General features: G+C 37.8%; 1 protein-coding gene across 1 annotated transcript in view; it reads right to left on the bottom strand.

Moving 5' to 3' along the window:
• grik4 (glutamate receptor, ionotropic, kainate 4) overlaps positions 1-20702 on the bottom strand; it is a 385301-nt gene that overhangs the window by 121346 nt on the left and 243253 nt on the right. Inside the window, exon 5 of the mRNA XM_060887855.1 lies at positions 20092-20189. Within this exon, the coding sequence (XP_060743838.1) occupies positions 20092-20189 (98 nt within the window). The remainder of the gene's footprint in view (positions 1-20091; positions 20190-20702) is intronic.

Below are 20702 nucleotides of genomic sequence, written 5' to 3'. Positions count from 1 at the left end.
GTTTAATAATAAACTATATATATACGCAGAAAAAAGAGAAAAACTTATAGTCATACATTTTCTGTATGGAGAATCTATATGGAGTGTAAGCATTCAGAAGTTTTTTTAGAATGGGAAAGTCTTTAAGATGGAGGACTTTTCACTGGTTTCTTTTCTATATGAAAAGCTGCCTTCTTGTGTCTTATTAACTTGGAAAAGAATATATAAAGTGGTGAGAGAATGGCTGTTTGTAGCTACAGTATAAAAAACTTTCTTCTTTCTTCTTCTTTCATGGACAATACACAACATTAATTGTTTAAACTAGATGTGGTTTTAAATTACACTATTGGAAAAAAAATGCAAAAGCCTTCACTGCAACTAAGAGACTTAAACCTGTACCAACATGCCAATGCCCATTCGCACAATGTGATGACCATGAAGACATGGTTTGGAAGGACTCGAGTGGCCTGCACAGAGTGCTGACCTCAACCCTATTCATCATTTTTGTGATGAATTGAAACAATGACTGCACCCCAGGCTTCCTCGTCCAACATCGGTTTCTGACCTCACTAATGCTCTTGTGGCTGAATGAATAAATCCTCACAGCCATGCTCCAAATTGTAATGGATAGCCTTCCTTACACAGCAAAAGTGGGGACTAAATCTAGAATGTAATTTTTTTTGGGAAGGTTTGGGTACAGAGTCTATTTATTGTTTATTTAAAAAGAAAAACTAAAAATGTTATGGCATAAGAGGTAGAAAAATACTTCAGGACATGCTATAATGTGGGCTGTGATAACTCAATGGTTAATGATCAGCAGGTTGAGGGTTCAAGCCCCAGCACCACCAAGCTGCTACTGTTGCACCCTTGAGCGATGCCCTTAACCCTCTCTGCTCCATGGGTGCTGTATCATGGCTGACCCTGTGCTCTAAACCTAGCTTCCTAACAAGCTTGGATATGAGAAAAATCAGATTTTTACTGTGCTGTAGTGTATATGTGACAAATAAGGGCTTCTTTTTCTGTTATTGAAACATAATCAACCTTCTTAAGGTGGTAAATATAACTCCACTTTGTTGATTATTCCCTACAACATTATGGCACATCACAGTTCTTAAATAGAATGTTAAAATCTGAAATCCAAAATTTCCAATGAAACACAAAAACTTTTAAAGAAAACTACTCTAAGAGAATGATTGATGTTTAGAAATACATTCTACTTTGTGTCCCTCAGAGGCAATGCTTTTTGTTGAGTTTTATTTTGATACGTGCTGATGTGTGGGTGAGTCAGGACACAGTGGTGCCTGAAGGAGATCATGGAGGACACAATGCATCTGGGGAGCAGGCCTCTTCATCACTCCAGATTGCCTGCCTACGTGATGTTGTGTGACCATGTACCGCACTTGTACACCCCTGTGTCCCCAATTGGTTTCCCATCACTTTCCATCAGGGAGTAATGGAGTTGCCGGTAGCAAGGATGGATTGAACTGACATGATGGGCATGAGACGGATTTTTTGGATTGGAGCAATGACGGGCAGGTAATAGCCATGCAACCGCTGGGACCATGTGATCTTGATGTGAGCTGGATTTTCTATCTGCATGTGTTTTCCTCTCGGTTTCTCTGTTGCACATTGTAGATGATGCACAAGTATCCTTGAAGTATCCAGTATGGTGTTTTTGCATGAGAATACACCCAATCAGCTCCTAAATCTTACACGTTTTATTGTCTCCCAGTCAAATATCTAGCTTGTCCTTAACAGTTACAGCTGTGACGGTTCACCCTTTTCACCTTACAGTCCTCATTTAATAGGCCATGGGTTAGTTTTGTATCATGGCTTGGAAAACAAAGTAAGCAACTTTGACCTTCTATAAAAATTTCTATTTTCTTCTATTGACTTTCTATTTTCTTTAACATAATTTTATTGCAAGATGTGCAAAGCACAGTGTTGTATAAAGTACTAGAAAGCAATACTTGAGTTAAAGTACAATTATCGTACTAGAAAAAGACCTTGGTATAAGTGAAAGTTACCTTTTAGAATATTACTCAAGTAAAAGTCTTAAAGCATAGGTCACTAACAGGCAGACCGCGGTCCGGATCCGGACCCAGAAGCTATCCAATACGGACCCGGACCTACAGCTCGACGAAGCGCTTCTATTTTAACCGGCGCAGCTTTTGCAATCTTTATGGTAGTGGTAGAGGAAACGCACAGACCAATTGCATGCGAGTTAAACCATCCCACGTGATACCACTCAGCCAATCAAGTCTGTGCATTCCTGAAGTAAACCCTGCGACTGAACAGTGCAAGACAGATATGAGAGAATTAGAGTAAAGTTACACATGTAGAAAACAAAGGGAGAGAAACAGACGAGTGAGACGGAGAAAGGGAGAGAAACAGACAAGTGAGACGGAGAAAGGGAGAGAAACAGCCGAGTGAGTCGGAGAAAGGAAGAATAAAGAACAAATGCACTCTCCAAAAGAAGAAAAGTGGACAGCGAAAATAGAGCATTTAATCCAGAATGGACAGACTGATTTCTGTTCATACTTCCCACTTCACACTAAACCAGTGTGTCTCATATGTACAGAAACCGTGGCAATGTGAAACGCCATTATGAGACAAAACATAAAGGTTTTGAACAAACATATCCACTCAAATCTGAAGACAGCGTCCCTGAGACAGCGACTTCTGAGGAAAGTAGCCCTGTACATCCTGACCATGTTTGGCTCTACATACAACTGCGAGGCAGCTTTCTCTACAATGAGCATAATCAAAACTAAATATGGTTCCAGGGTCACTAATGAGCACCTCCACATGTGTATGAGAGCGGCCCTGACTCCATTCAAGCCCAGGTTTAACCCTAACCCAAGTCAAGCTAGAGCTCAGTTCTCTCACTGAGATATAAAAGGGAAAGTTAAGCACTTTATTTAAACATACACAATTTTCTTATTTGAAATGTAGCCCTACTTTTATTTATTTAATGAGAGAACATTATACATATCTACAATCATACATGTGTTCAGTTCTATGTTACGTGGCAATAAATATTGTCAAAAGGTTTTTGAATTGTACTGAATTTATTTGATTTGACAGTCAGGTATTGATTGCTTGCAGATGTTGATACAACTACTAGGCTACTTAAATATATATCACACTAACTAGTTATACATTATGATCTTCCGGACCTTTGCTTCAAGAAATTTTCTCTTACCGAACCTCTTTAAATTTTAGTTGAATACCTCTGTCTTAAAGTATCTGATATATACTGTACTTAAGTATCAAAAGTCATTTTCTGATATTTAATGTACTTAAGTATTTGAAGTAAAAGTAAAAAGTAAAATTTCTGTGATTTTCGGTAGGCATAAGAGGCACTTCATCCGGTAGGAAGAATCTTTCATTACAATGTACAGAAACATTTCTTGCAAATACGGCCACGGGTGCATAACGTTATCTTCATCACTCTGTTCACCGAGTTCACCACTATCATCGGGGTGGTCGTCTACGATAACGGGAGGTCCTCCAGTAGGTGCCTCCATGGCGGTTTCAGTTGTGCTTCCTCCTCCTTTAGCAACATTACACTGAAATAGTGCGTGTGGAGCGTAATACAATCTAGGAGCAGTGATTCGCCAAACCTCCCTTGTTGCAGTCGCACACATTTCTTCTAATTTTATTTTGTAGTAACGAGTAACGAAGATGCTTAGTGGAAATATAACGGAGTAAAAGTATACATTTTATCTAGGAAATGTAGTGAAGTAAAGGTGAATAAATTTAAATAGCGAAGTAAAGTACAGATACGTGAAATTTCTACTTAAGTACAGTAACGAGGTATTTGTACTCTGTTACATTACAACACTGGCAAAGCACAAACCAAAAAGAATGAAGAGAATACATTTTAATTTCTGATGTATTATTATGTAGTGTGCTGTAATGTTTTTTTAAAGCTTTTTTAATCTTTTTCATAAACTTTAGCGTTTGTTTCTTTATTCATCTGAAATGCAGAAAGCTTGGAATTTTATAACATGGACTAACAACATTTAATAGTGAGCAACTATTCTTTTTTTATCTAGGGGTTTGCTACGACATCTATTTATGACATTTATTTACAATTATTTTAGCACGCTATGTTTTGTGATTTCTTGATATTTGACTCACGCAGGTTATTTGATCCCTTTTAGGGATTAATCGATTATTATTCGATTATTAGATTAGTGGCATAATATAAAACGAATAGATAAGTAATTCTCTAAATACCACTTTTCAAAATTTAGTCTGTGTGTGATTTTGCCATCATTATTTGAATAACACCATAATGGGGCATAATTAGATATAGTAAAATTACTCTTTTATATCAAGTAACTAGCTTCTCTGTACACAGCTAAATACTGTAAAACCTATTAGCAATTAACAGTACATTAGCTCTATTAATACCTTCCACATTGTTTACTTGTTCTGACAAAAGTCTTTATTTAATTGTAATTTCATTCATTTATTATTTTCATTAATGAATTCCCTTTCACTCTTGTTTTTGTTTAGTCAGCATGATGGTCGACCATTTCCTGCACTCCATAGCAGCGTTTAAAAGGTAATTTGTGTTTCACACAGAGTGCATATTGTTGCTTGTCCCTAGCGTGATGAGCTACATTAGTTGTAAACTGAATGCTAATTTCAGTTCAGTAATAGAGTTCACATAGAGATGCTTCGTGAAGTACCTACATATGGCTCAAAGTTCACACTTTTTTCAGTTTTTTATCTCACAATTCCACTTAAAATGATTGTAGACATGCTCCATGTACAGCATGACATGAAACAATATCCATAACATACTGAACAAAGTATAGCTCTACATCGAATTGCATGCTTATTTCACATTATCACAAGGCTTTTGAGTAACACTTATGGATATATAGTGTTTATTACGGTGGCCGAGAAGTGCAAAACACATTAACAAATCCGAAAACACATTAACAAATCCTAAAACAAATTAGGGGGGCACGGTGGCTTAGTGGTTAGCACGTTCGCCTCACACCTCCAGGGTCGGGGTTCGATTCCCGCCTCCACCTTGTGTGTGTGGAGTTTGCATGTTCTCCCCGTGCCTCGGGGTTTCCTCCGGGTACTCCGGTTTCCTCCCCCGGTCCAAAGACATGCATGGTAGGTATGATTCCAGAGATGCATGATTGGCATCTCTGGAAAATTGTCCCTAGTGTGTGATTGCGTGAGTGAATGAGAGTGTGTGTGTGTGTGCCCTGCGATGGGTTGGCACTCCGTCCAGGGTGTATCCTGCCTTGATGCCCAATGACGCACAGGCTCCCCGTGACCCGAGGTAGTTCGGATAAGCGGTAGAAGATGAATGAATGAATGAATAAAACAAATGAACAAATCCCAAAACAAATTAACAAATCCGAAAACAAATTAACAAATCAGAAAACACAAATCCCAAAACACATTAACAAGTCAGACAACCCGGAAGAGGTTGGTATAGTTTGTGAATGGAAACTTACCATCGTCGGACGAGACACCTTTCATTCACCTGTATATCTTTAATGACAGGTGTCTCGTCCGACGATGGTAAGTTTCCATTCACAAACTATACCAAACTCTTCCGGGTTGTCTGAATCGGTGCACGAAACACATTAACAAATCAGAAAACACATTAACAAATCAGAAAACACAACGACATTTCAGACAACCCAGAAGCGGTTGGTATAGTTTGTGATTGGACAAGACACCTGTCACTCAAGGTATACATGAAGTTCAACAGTCTGCCGCAGGGAAAAGTTGGAATGGACGGATGGAATGGATTACTGTGGATTAATTCTGTTATTTTCTTATATTTAAACGGAGAACTTTACACATTACACATAAGATTCCATACCTGTATATCTTGAGTGACAGGTGTCTTGTCCAATGATCGGTAATTTTCCATTCAAAAACGATACACTACCGTTTCTGGGTTGTCTGACTTGTCGTTGTGTTTTCGGATTTGTTAATGTGCATTCTGATTTGTTAATGTGCATTCTGATTTGTTAATGTGTTTTCTGATTTGTTAATTTGTTTTCGGATTTGTTAATGTGTTTTCGGATTTGTCAATGTGTTTTGCACTTCTCGGCCACCGTAGTTTATATTATGTTTAGAGTTAATAATAATGGTTATATGATTATGGTTATATGGTGTTTATAACAGTTGGAATCTATATGCTGACTAATATCCTGGCTATCCTGGCTATTTTTGAGTAGTAGTCTGTAGCATTGTAAAAAAAAATTGAGTATCACTTCTAACTGAATTTTCTATCACTGTTAGTGTTTTGAAGCTAGATTTCAAACATTACCATGTTTTGCAGTACTAATATTATAGAACTCAAAGATTAGTAACTAACTAATTGTGATGATTTAGTTTTCAATTATAGGTGTTTATAAGTTTATAACAAAAATGATAACTGCTGATTTTTTTTAATGCCTATCTCTGTGTTATATATTTATGCTGAACAGAGACTACAACAGGGATGTTGAGGTTATCATGTGCCATTGTTACAACACCACCTGCCACCTCACCTCCAGGCAACGGGAATGAACCATCAGCAGAATGCTGAGCACTTCCAGTTCATGCAGTTCACTTCCACAAAGTATTGCCAATGACTTGTCCTGCATAACAAAGATTTTTGGACTGTTTACTGACCCTGTCTTTGCTATTGTGTATTGGACTGTTTGCTAATAAATCTGCTTAAGGAATCACCAGGGGCGGTTCTAGACCTTTTAGACCCCCGTCTGTGATCTCAGCCACCCTAAAATTAAAAATATAATTTTTTACTTTCATAAATAAACAATAAACATTACGTTAAAATGCAGGACATGTCTTTGATAGGAAAGAAAATTATTTATAAGTTTGATCCAAGAGCGATTTTTTTTTTTTTACTTTGCTTTTACGCACGTGCGTTTTAGTATTTCAAAAGTGCATCATCAGATGTCTGTTTTATTTGAACAGAGAAGCGAAGGTATAAAAAAAAAAAAAACATGCAGTCAGAGCTGGAGGCATTTATCTATAACGTTAATCGGTCGGAAAGCCGCAAAGACGCAGTGAAATGTCGCTACTCTTATTACCAGAGTTGTAGCACAAACAAAATATTAATGCAAACAATCCATTCAATACTAAATAAAATAACATTTATTGATTTGGTCTTTGTCTTGTGAATATTTTTTTATTAATGACTGCATTCATTGGACACACTGTTTGTAGAGAATGCACACATACATAAACTGATCTGATTCAAGACTGGCATCATTACATCATGCATAAAATTTTGGTGTCCACTTTTGCCATTTTAAATAATACCATACTGTAACTTTTGGCTTACTATGTAGTCATATAATATATAAAACTCTTCTTGTTTTAATTTCTCACTGAGGGCTAAAACCCCCTAAAGATGAAATCCTAGAACCTCCCCTGGGAATTACCAACCTCAAGTTCCATGTTTACAGCCATTTACTCATTTTTATTGATGTACCAGATGTTCATCAGTTACGCAGGTGTACATAGTAATGTTTTAAGTATAAACATGGGTTTAACTTAATCCTTTAAATTGGCACTGTACTTTAGGTCTCACATTGACAACTGACATCTTATTTTAACGCCACGATCTGCATAGGTCTTGTATAATTATGGTCTTTTGTAATGGGCAATTAAAAAATGGGACATTTCATTCATTTTTAGATTTCCATGGGTTTTGTAATTACCTACATGAATAATATTAACAATTCTGTGCTTTTTATGGACTTTATTAACTCCTTTTATTCTCATCAAAATAAAACACAGCTATTTAGGTCTGATTTACAAATAAGCACAATTTCTGTCTCACCCTTTCTCTTGTCGTCCTCTTCGTCTTCCATTTGCCGTGCTATTATTACTGAATCCATGTGAGCGTAATGACACATCTCACCCTCTGACTCTCACACACAATTAGATAAACAGCAACTTCAGTTAGAAGTTGTCATGCTCCCCTTAATCTTTACACTAGGTGCCATTTTTATTTGGAGAGTAATTTGTTCTCTGCATGATGCCAACCAGAGTGTGAAAAGAAGTATAAGAAGAAAAAAAAAAAAACACAATTAAGTTAAAGAATTGCCTTCAGTTTAATAAGATCAGAGCAAATGTGATTGGATTTGTTGAACTAATTAATAGCTGAAATGTCGTATCCAATGTGTTTCAGGGGAAGAGTTGCACTTAGTAATGAATGCAGGACCAGTGTGTTAAGTTTAAATCTTCACAGAAAGCACATTAAAATGGATTCCAGCAGACCTGAAGAAGCTAAAGGTTTATAAAATGCTGGAAATAAAGGGGGAAAATCATTTAAAGAAGAAAAATGTATCTTGCTGTAAAGCACTAATATGATTAATACATCTAGTCTTAAATTACTTTATAAGATGAAAAGCTTACAATACAAATCTTTCTTACATACACTATTTATACACCATAGAAGAAAAATATGTGTTTTATTTCAGCAGATGGTGTGTGCTTCAGAACGACTTCCTGGGATTTACTGTGAGTCAAAATACAAAATTTATGTATATTGCTCCCTGCCCTTTGGAGTAACAGAGTAGCCTCCAGTGGCTGAAGATGTGCTAATTACAGTATTTTAAAGGAACACTCAGTGTGGGCCAGTGGGAGCTAAATAATGCCAGACAAGCAAGTATCCAGGAAGCTGGGAATCCACCAGGCTGTGCTTAACCTCTGCCTTGGATGCCAGACAGACCAGAGCATCTGGATTGCATGGCTGTAGGGAATCCAGCTGCCTTCACAAAACCGACAAAATAGAGTGAAAAAGTCAAATGAATCTATTATATATTTATATCTATATATGTATGTTTTAGTTTCTTATAATGTGTTCTTCCACTGTGAAAAATGACTTTTTAGAAAATGGAAATAGGTTAAATGTATTACAATTTTATATAAATTACATGAGTACATTTATAAATTTATAAGCGTACAATAAACCAAATACAGGGTTATTAAACCTGTTTCTAGCCATTTACTTACTCATTTCAAGCTTTCAATAGTTTGGGAAGAAATTTGTAATTATTATTATTATTATTATTATTATTATTATTATTATTATTATTATTATTATTATTATGTTAATGAAATTATTTGAAAAAAGTTAGGTTATATAATTATGACTATATTCAGAATATTTTTACCTGTTAGGTTTTTTTGTTTTTTTTTTAATTAATGTAATGTCTCACATGCCTCATGTTGTACATTACTTTGTTGAACTGCCTTGGAGAAATTTGAACTTTAAGCGCATTAAAATCGTGCTGATCTGCCTGGTCTAGTTGTGTGGTTATTTGTAACTCCCTAAATGAGAGGCCTCCATGAGTCTGCATTAACCCCTTAAACTGTCAGCATATTTAGTTATTCAGTTTTAAAGCTGTGCATAAAATGCATATTAAGTTGTTGTTGTTATGAATTATTCAGAAACCTGAAAACATTAGCTGTTCAAACGCAGGGCCTTTTGCCACTGGGTCTGTAGGTTAAACCTGCTTCCCTAGTGAGCACCTTGCAAGTGTCCAACTCAATTTCGCTTGTGGTATGTGAACAAACACTCCATTTGTAAGATTTCCAATTCCAAAAAAAAAACTATGCAAATTTCATGCCATATGGCAAAGCAGAGTATAATGAGATCCTACACCTGCTACTTGCACCTTGTGTGCCAGAGAAACAAAACTCCGGTTTAATAAAAGATCACACCATCTTTACTAGCTGCAAATGAATGCAAGCTTATTCTGACTGATCGCTGTAGAGTATTGTACTAACACTGTAATGCAGATAACCCACTATGTAAATGCTTTAAGTTTGTTCATTTAAACTACATTCAAGGAAGCCTCATGAGACCCTGCAATATAAGTCAGGCATTATTATCCTGCATAGCATTAGCCGTCTAGTGAGTGAGTGAAAGTAGGGTGTATCTGAAGTCACATTGAGGTGCAGGAGTGGAAGTGCTGCAGGCTGGGTTAAAGATAAGGTTTCATCCAGGAAATAAATGATTCATCAGATTCACAGCAATGAAAAAAAAATAAATACTGGACTAGCCATGTAGCCATGTGCACACGGCACTATTCTCTAAAGTAATGAAGTGACTAATTCATCTGATGTTTTGTATTGATCCCATCATTGTGCATACACACTAGCTCAGTCAATCAAACACTGACAAGCCTGTGGCTAAAGACATAGAAGAAGCCATAAGATTATTTTTCTATCTGAAGTTAATGTGGGGCTATAAGCTATAGGATTTCTTCTGCCGCTGGGAATACACCCGGTGCATACAGGTGCAGTCTCATTTGATCTACTGAATAGATTAATAACCGTAATACCTGAAAAGAATTTTGAGAATCCCATTGGGACTTTGAGGTGAGCTGAACATAGCTGAACATTCATAGGCAGATCTTTATTTCATTGATTACTCCACCTCTGCTTTGTTCTGTTCACTGATCATTCAGTTATATAATAAAGAAGAAGAGGTTCCCTGGACTTTTGGTGGTTTATATGAGAAGGTATTAAGAAGAGAGGGATATTATTATCTTCAGCTGCCAATTAGAGGGAATTCAGAAAAGGAATTCAGAGCGAATCCATGTGGACACGAGAAGAAGACTTTAGACTTTAGAAAATTATTATTATTATTATTATTATTATTATTATTATTATTATTATTATTATTATTATTATTGTTGTTGTTGTTGTTGTTGTTGTTGATTTTAACAATCACAGCAGCAGCAACAAAATTTAAATGATGATGATGATGACGATGATGATGATAATTGTTGCTGTTTAAACATACTACATTTTTACAGGCTAAAAATAGAATCAATAAGAATAAATATATACCAATAATACAATTTTAATAAAAATACAACAAAAATTGAATATACTATACAGGCCAGAAAGGGAAGAAATATATGGAAAAATATAATAAAATATATATAAAAATGTATATGTGAATGCTGGTTGGTGGCGAATCTGACTTCTCGTGCAATACAGAGGTATGTTAGAGAGCGAGATAGAGTGTGGGAAGTCAGCCAGCTGGCAGCATGATAAGCATTAAAATGGCAGATATTTCTGTACATGTCACTCTTTTTTTCTCTCAGAGTCTCTCTGGCTAACGTGTTCATATTCTGTTTATAATGTGCGCAGAGTATATTTATACCATTTTTGTTTACTGTCAAATTATGATTGGATCACACAATTGCAAGCTAATTCAAGTTGGAAATAGACTGTATTTATGAAAGTGGATATGTGCTTGACATTGCGCTCGTATTAAGCACACGCAGCTGCAAAATGCCTTCACAATGTGTTTGAAATGAAGGTGCAACTGAGTCAGGTGGTAGCTCATCACAGCAATTGTTTCAGGGAATGCCTACTACATGCAGTATGCGTGAGGCGCTAATTGTGGTTTAAAAAGCCCTAGCCAATGGAAATGGTCAACTCCAGAGCTGTGAGAAAGCTTGGAAAGTAACAATGATGTGCTAATAAGGTACTTCTTATTAAATTAAGGCTTTAGTGTCAGAACAACTAAAAGGTGTGAGGGGCATTCATACTTCTGATATGTCATTTGATTACTCATTGGTCAAATGAAAAGACTAGAGAATGTCCTACTTTGTATAAAAAATGTGACCGCAATTAAAATGTTGCACAAAGGCTCTGTGTGCTGAATTTATTTGCTAGATCTGAGTGTACTGACATCATGCCAATGCTAATTTAAACTTGGTTTGGAGGGTAATACAATCATAAATGGTAGATGGATAAAATGCAACTCTCCACCATTGATTGTCCGAATTTTGTACATTGAATAGAATATATAATCAGCCTTCTCAGATTGTTCACTGACTTCCAATATTTTCCCTGATTTCTCCAATATCTCCCTCAAATGCATTCTGTATGTAACACTATATTGCCAGAAGTGTGTGTCTTCCTGGCCATCACACCTATACGTACTTGTTGGACATCCCGTTTACGATTTAGTCTTAAGATAAGATAAGATAAGATAAGATAAGATAAGATAAGATAAGATATACCTTTATTCTGGGAAATTTCTCTGTTACAGCAGCAAAGAAAATGAAATGCATATATATATATATATATATATATATATATATATATATATATATATATATATATATATATATATATAAAGCTGCTATAATAACCTCCATTTTTCTTAGAAATACCAAATACTGGGGCAGGTCTGTGAGGATTTGTGAGCATTCAGACACAAAAGCATTAGTGAGGCCAGACACTGATGTTGGGTAAAAAAGTTCCAGTTCATCCCAAAGATGATCAATGGAGTTGAATCAGGACTCTGTGCAGGACTCTCTTCATTCATCCAGCTTTGACCAAACCATGTCTTCATGGAGCTTGCTTCATTCACAGGGACATTGTTATGCTGAAACATGTTTGGGCTTCTTAGTTCCGGTGAAGGTAAATTGCAATTACAGCATACAAAGACATGCCACAGAATCGTGTGCTTCCAGCCTATGGGTGAGATTGTCAGGTGTCCACAAACTCTTACTCTTATAGGATATAAGTGCATGCTTAGGAATGTATACTGTATGTCCAAAATGCAGACTCATTATGGCTCAAACAGCTTAGAATACAAGGCCCTTTTGGTATTTTATTCAACTTTTTCCCCCCATTTTTTGGCTCATTTAACAAACCTCGATAACAGCACATGCTGTTGAATTAATATTTGTCTCTTGCACAGATTTATTTTCACAGATTCTAGCAAAACTGTCTCATTGAAAAGCCGCGCTGATTGTTTGCTCGTCTTGCTAAAACATACAGTGATAATAATTCTGCACCACAGTGCTGTAAGGCTTAGCTCAAAAGATGAAGGCTGATGTGCTTTGAACACACCTCCACAAACAGACAAAAGTGCCGAGAGCACAACGGGCACATTGGAATATGAATGTTTTTCGGCCTCGTTTTTTTTTTGAAGAAAGAATAATAAAAAAAAACAAAAAAAAAAAACGGCTCAATTGCAAAGAGAGTGTCTACCATACTACGGTACCACACCCTTATCTGGTTGCATTAAAGAGAGCAGCAAATATGGACGTGGATTTCCAAGTGGTTTGCAACAGATCTTTTGTGCAAAGAAAAATAGAGATCAAGAAAGCCACTGGCAACAGCTGTTTGCCTTTAATTATGAGTATACAGATGAGGAGGCTGCACCTGTTTATTGTTTACATGCAAGGAGATGAGCAACAAGGGGCATGGCATGCGAGCGCCATCAACATCCTCACCAAACCCCTTTACCTGCTGTGCTGCTATACCTAAGGGACGCAGCTTCACCTCTCTTAAACACTTGCATTTTTACGACAGACACATCCAATTACAAGAGTTCAATTAAAAAGCAACGACACGCTCTTAGCGTCATTGGTAACTTACTGTATGCCCAATCAATCTGATGCCTTTGCTCTGTCACAGGTTAGCACAAAACACTGGGAAGAAAGCGATACTGATGCTCTGGTGCATACGTGAGCTTACAGACACCCACAATTGGCTACTCTCTCTGTGAGCATGGCAAAATTTGCTGTCATGGCTCTCCTTCACAGATGGCTGTGGTATCACTGGGATTTTAACTTTTGATCTGCTGATGATAGGGAGAGCAATTTTTTGTTGTGCCACTCTGGAGCCAAGGCTGTATATTTAACTATCCCTTCTTCTAAAGAACACTATGTTTCTCCATGATGTTCAGGGAGAAATAAAAATATCTTTCCAGATCACCTATTCTCAAGAATGTAGCGTTAATAATTCAAGATAAGTGCCTAATAAAAATCCAAGCACTCTGGAATATATCCAAGCTTGTGAAATAAGCTTTATAATTGCACTGTACCTGGAATATTTTCTGTGCTTTTACACCTTTGTAATGCTGGTGATCCCATACTGTAGCGCTGCATAAAGGTAGTATAGCACTCGAGTGTCTGTTTATCATTCTGTTAGAGCTATTATTATTGTTGGACTATTCCTATAAACTATAAAACCTCTAATAATCACCCATAGTCTTTTTGTAGGTCGTTAGAACTTGCTAGCATAAGCAAAGTGTTTCAGGGCCACGTTTGTTACACCAAATAGCAGAAGGTCTAAGTTGTTGGGGATTATATATATGGCATATATATGGTTGCGCTGCTCTGTTGCGCTGCTCTGTTGCGATCTCGTTACCTTACCTTGTCCACCCATGGACACTGTTCTTGTTCATATGGGATTTCATAAACCAGCCTTTCCGTCACTAGGCACCACTAGTGCTGGAAGAGTCAAAAAGGGTTGTTGCAAATTCATAATCACATCATCAGACCTTACTCTTATGGTCTAAAGGTATAGAAGTGCATCCTTGCACAGGAAGAAGTAAAAAAAAAATAAATAAAAGAGCTTGAAGAGGGAATAGAAATGAATGAAGGTGAACTGGCCTAGTGATACCTATTACAATCTGATCTCACTGGCTCTGTTCCAGTGTACAGTACCTTCATGCCAGACAGGCAACTTCAAGCTTTTAAGGAACAACATGCACAGGAGGTATGCTTTTAGCCTCCCAGCAGTGTGCTAACATGTGCCTCCCTGTCAACGGCTACTGGGCTTCTTTAATAATTCAATTTGTCCAAGTGGAAGCGGACAAAACCGAAATCAATATGTAATCATAGACTAGCCTGCACACTGAACTAAATTAAAACGCTATAATCTCAAGATACAATCTCAAAATTATTAGCATTCATTTGCTAAAAATTAACATAAAAATAATCATCGCTCCTTTGTTTACTTTTCATTCAATACCAACAGACAGTGTGGCAAGGAGAATCCAGCCCTGTAGAGGATGAAGGGATTTTTAAAATCTGGAACACAAACAATTTTCATATTAATGTGTCATGTTCCTGTCATGTTTATGTTAATGTTTCTGAAGCCGTTGGTTTTGCGCTCTCTAGAGAATCCCTCTAACCCCAACCTGACAATACACACGTACACACTCCCTCATCTTTCAGGGTCAAACTTGAACAGAGGAGACAAGAAAAGCAAAATAATTGTCAGGACTTAGTAGCCTTAATATTTACTCTTATTGATAGTTTGGCTTACATGGATGTCGTAAGGTGATTTTCTTGGCAGCTCTTACTAAATTATTTATTTTTACGTCTCCAGGTTTCCAGAACTTTATTTAGCAGAGATGGGGGTTTTCAGTAGTGTCTAAAGGTGCTGGCTTGTGCATAGGGCAGATGTTACAGAGGCCAACAATCTGTCATGTCAGCTGTTGAACGTAAGTTAATGTTATTTAAATCCTTCACAATTCCATACATTTCATTCATTCATTCATTCATTCATTCATTCATTCATTCATCTTCTACCACTTATCTGAACTACCTCGGGTCACGGGGAGCCTGTGCCTATCTCAGGCGTCATTGGGCATCAAGGCAGGATACACCCTGGACGGAGTGCCAACCCATCGCAGGGCACACACACACACTCTCATTCACTCACGCAATCACACACTAGGGACAATTTTCCAGAGATGCCAATCAACCTACCATGCATGTCTTTGGACTGGGGGAGGAGACCGGAGTACCCGGAGGAAACCCCCGAGGCACGGGGAGAACATGCAAACTCCACACACACAAGGTGGAGGCGGGAATCGAACCCTGACCCTGGAGGTGTGAGGCGAACGTGCTAACCACTAAGCCACTGTGCCCCCCTCCATACATTTCAAATTCAATTAAAAATATCACCTGCTTTTTTAAAGTGACTTTTTTTAAATGCTGTTTTCTGACAGCTATAAGTGTCATAGTTATGCCAATATCCAAACTGACCTACATGAGGACGAGTGCCAACCCCACAATGGGTTGCACTTCTAAGAACCCTGATCAGCAGGGAGACGTCTTGTCTGAATGTCCCAATTTTGAACTTGTTTTGTGCTTCGGGAGTCACATATAAATGGAGAAGGAGTTCTGTATGTTTATGCTGACGGTTGTATAGTGTTGAACTACATTACCCATCAGCCCCAGCACATTACAGGATCATTAATTTCTCAGACCTGGTACTCCAAATTAAAACCGTTATTTTATTATTATAACCATCTTATATTCTGATTTCTCTGTTTCTTGTTCTTATTGTTCTTTCCTTGTATCTTCTGTTTATGTTTGTGGTTCTTGCACTCACAGAATTGTTGTAATTGTTGTTGTGTACTTCATATAATAAAAATCTGCACATGCATCTGCTTCCACCTCCTATCCCTGGCAATAAGCCGGTGTTCCATTGCTTTGTTTTTCTCTTCTACATATTGTGCAATCATGAGGAAGACTGCTCAGTGTTCCATTTCACTCCATAGAGTTATTACACAAAATGCTCAAAAATGTGACCTACGGCAAGTGCTAAAAGAAGCCCACGCTGCTCCATGTTTAGTTTCTATGTGAGGGGACAGACAGACAGGACTGTTAATCTTATTGTCTCTTCTGTGTTCATCTCACAGCTCATGAAATCGGTGATGGAAAGCACACCTGCTCTATCCCATTTTTATTTTAAATCCATCTGATCATAAGTTATCAAAATGAACCATCTTCAACTCTTCTACTGATAAAAAGAAAGAGATTACTAAGTTGAATTTACACTGATATCTAGCTAGCTACTTAAATAGACAGGTTGTGAGTGAGACTTTGAAGCGCAATTATCAGCAAATCGAAACCATCATCAGCAGAATCCGCACCAATTGATTTTAAAATGATAACCTTCAATTTCAATAAACCCCGTATCAAACATTTGAAGCATCTGAAATGTGGATTTTTTACAGAAAAGAAGCAAATTAATCAGTGAAGTGGCAGTGTAATGTCAGAGATGTTCATCTTTCTTTGGGCTCTGTACCGGGGCACTGGCTTTTAGTCAAGGTCTTTCTGCTCTCTCAATGAAAACTAGTGTACATTCATTCATTCATTCATTTTCTACCGCTTATCCAAACTACTTCGGGTCACGGGGAGCCTGTGCCTATCTCAGGCGTAATTGGGCATCAAGGCAGGATACACCCTGGACGGAGTGCAACTAGTGTACATAGTGTGTTCAAATTCATACAGGTCTTATTAAAACGGAACTGGCAATTACAGGGTTGCTCAAAAAAATAAAATAAAATAAAAAAATTAAAATAGTAAATACTGTAGAAATTAGCCTACAATCTCTTGAATTTTGTTTGCTTGACCAAAATCTATGGCCATGAGTCACTAGTTGTAACTAGACTATCACCTTTAATGACAAAAAAAAGGATAGAAAGAACAGATTAAAGAAGTAGATCCAAAAAAAGCTGCACTGAAAGCTGCTCTTTGCTTGAGTCGATATCGTGCAGGAAATCCAATCCAATGCCAGTATAATGCGTAACTAAGTCACACCTCTGTTTTAGATGAACTCCAGCCTGTGTGAGTCAACTGTCATGCCTGAGGCCAGAATATAGATTTTAGCATTAAATACTCACTATGCATCCATAACTAGATTCTGTAAGATTACCACGCCACAAGATGCACCACACCAGGTTGTAAACACATTATAAGACCGTGCATTTATCACAGGAAAACGTCAGACATATTGGATTTTATTAAAATGCCACATTAACACAAATAGATTAAGGTGAGATAATGTTCACATACTACAGAACAGTGCTGGAGGTTACTGAAGAGCTGCCATGTTGTTGCTTTGGTGTAATAAATTAGACACTATAAAACTCATTCACACCAGGGAGTCACATACATCATCAAAACTCTTAATGGCTAATCTGGAACCAGCTTTTGGTGATACTTGATACCAGAAGAAAGCATGCACGGCAGGGGACGGTTCCTGAATCCTGAATCACGCAGAGATGCAGACGGACAAATGGGATTTCATGTTCTGTGCCTGGAGCACTTAGCCCTGATGGACACAAAATAAATGTCCTGTCCTAATAAGGACACACATGCTGGTCAATAATGAGAACATTCAGATGCTACATTACTAACAAGTAAATGTGTTTTTGTGAGTTGATTTTTTTTTTCAAGAGCCAGATGGGGCTGAGTAGTACTACATCGTATGGAAAGGGTTTGGTGAAATCCAGGTAACGAGTTCTACAAACATGTTCAATTCAATTCATTCATTCATTCTCTACCGCTTATCCGAACTACCTCGGGTCACGGGGAGCCTGTGCCTATCTCAGTCGTCATCGGGCATCAAGGCAGGATACACCCTGTACGGAGTGCCAACCCATCACAGGGCACACACACACACACACTCTCATTCACTCACACAATCACACACTACGGACAATTTTCCAGAGATGCCAATCAACCTACCATGCATGTCTTTGGACTGGGGGAGGAAACCGGAGTACCCGGAGGAAACCCCCGAGGCACGGGGAGAACATGCAAACTCCACACACACAAGGTGGAGGCGGGAATCGAACTCCGACCCTGGAGGTGTGAGGCGAACGTGCTAACCACTAAGCCACCGTGCCCCCCTCAATTCAATTCAATTCATGTTTATTTTTATAGCGCTTTTTACAATTGACATTGTCTCAAAGCAGCTTTACAGAACATAAATGTGGAACAAAAGGTTAATATAAAGAATAATATAAAGATTAATAGAATACAAAATTCAAGATTAATATTAGATAGATTTAGTTCACAATGTGTATGTATTTATCCCCAATGAGCAAGTCTGAGGTACTCAGGCAGCAGTGGCAAGGAAAAATTCCCTTAGATGGTAAAGGAAGAAACCTTGAGAGGAACCAGACTCAAAGGGGAACCCATCCTCATATGGGTGACACTGGAGGGTGTGATTATAAATATACAGTCAAACAAATGTTGTATTGATGTAAAAGATCACATGGAGTTCACATCTCTTCTTTAGTATCGCAGAGTCTGACTGGAGCTGGTAGATCTCTCAGGATGCCTCAGGATTCACTGAGTCGGCCTTGTCTCAGCGGAGGTCCAAAATTTTCATTGCATGGAAGACGATCTGAGCTGGTACAATTTCTGGATGCCTCGGGATGCCTCATGTCTCTCAAATAAGACACTGTAACCCTTTACTGTACATTTACAGGTATTTCCTAACACTATTTCCCTACAACAGTAACACGCTCCATCTTTTACAGAATGACAGCAAACATATATACCGTATATGTACATCCATACATATATGGCAATTGGCAGACGCCTCTTATCCAGAGCGATGTGCAAAAGTGCTTTTAATTCTCTGTTGATGAAAACATCACCAGGTTTCTCTGGGTTACAGCCTTAAAACTCCATCAACCACCAACCTAAAACTCTGTTCAGAGTTTTTCTTTAATCCAAATTTTCATTCCCTCCCATCAACACCTCCTACAGGATTACGATAAATTCTGCCTGCCGTAAAAACAAATACATAAATATTCATGATCGCCGATTACAGCTGATGTAAACATGAAAGCTTGTATCAGCCCCTCAATACGTGACCGGAGCGTTCATCTGTAGGACGTGGCAATGAATATTTATCACTGATGTCCGATTTCTAAGGTAAGCTGAGGTTGATCTTGACTAATGAGGACATTATGGAATGATGCTAAGTCAGTAGACCAGTTTGAGTAAACGTGCTTGATTATTTATCAGCTGTGTAATGTATTCCAGTGAAGCTTGAACATCTCGGTGTTTGAAAGCGAGGCAGTTCGAAACATCAGACAGCACATCAGGAAATGAATACATAATTCAGAGGAATTCAGGGTGTTGTGTTTGCTGACAAGACAAAAAAATGTACTGAGTAATGCAGAAACATGTTTCTGGATGTGCTGAAACAGAATTCAGCACGTTGTACGTTTAAAACCATTTTAGCTGAAGATAAGCTTTAGTCAAATGGGATCATATTCAATAGAGCAAAAACAGATAGGACTTATACTCCAGGTCTGATACCTGTTAACGATGAGTACACTACAGTAGGTGACAGCTAAGAGTGTATACATGCCAGTTAGACAGTTTGTCCCATATTCTCATGATTTGGATGGCTTTCGGATACAGAATGTAGCAACAATATTGCCAATGATATGAACGATTGTTCAGTAATACATAATGGGCTGCAGCACAATTCTGTATAAAGGGAGAACGAGCCAGCACTCACCTCTTTCTCTCCACAGATATTGCTGATGATGGAGTTGGATGCCGGGCTGGCGGAGGGACCCAAGACTGCCACCACCCCCTTCGACATGATCTGGCACACTGTCAGGAAGCAGGAGAAAGACCAGAATCACTCTCTTCAGCATTAAAGCACATTTCTGTAAATGTATTGAACCAATTCGAACAAAAATCTTCCTTTCTGAACATTCGAAATAGAATCCAATCCAATAACATTACCCAACATTAATGTTAATGTCTAGCTCATTGTCTAAACTGCACACTCTCTTAACATGTATACAACATGTATACAACATGTATACAACATACAGTATGAGAATGCATGGTACAATGCATGGTACAATTATGTGGCAGGATTATCTGTCAGAGAAAAAAAAATTAATTGGAGAGGACAAAACAGAATACAATAGTGGGATGTTATCTAATCTTCTTTAGCAATGCCAGAAATGTTCAAGTAAGGATATAATCCCTCTATTTTAATTACTGTTGTAAGGGTAGGGTTGGAATGTGTGTGTACCTGTAGCAGAGAGAGAGAGAGGGAAAGAGAGAGAGAAAGACAGAGAGAGAGAGAGGTGGTGGCTAAAAGAATGCCTGAGC

Source organism: Tachysurus vachellii, chromosome 15 (genome assembly GCF_030014155.1).
Source record: "Tachysurus vachellii isolate PV-2020 chromosome 15, HZAU_Pvac_v1, whole genome shotgun sequence".
In the NCBI taxonomy this organism is placed as follows: Eukaryota; Metazoa; Chordata; class Actinopteri; order Siluriformes; family Bagridae; genus Tachysurus; species Tachysurus vachellii.
This window is presented reverse-complemented; position numbering and strand designations above follow the sequence as displayed.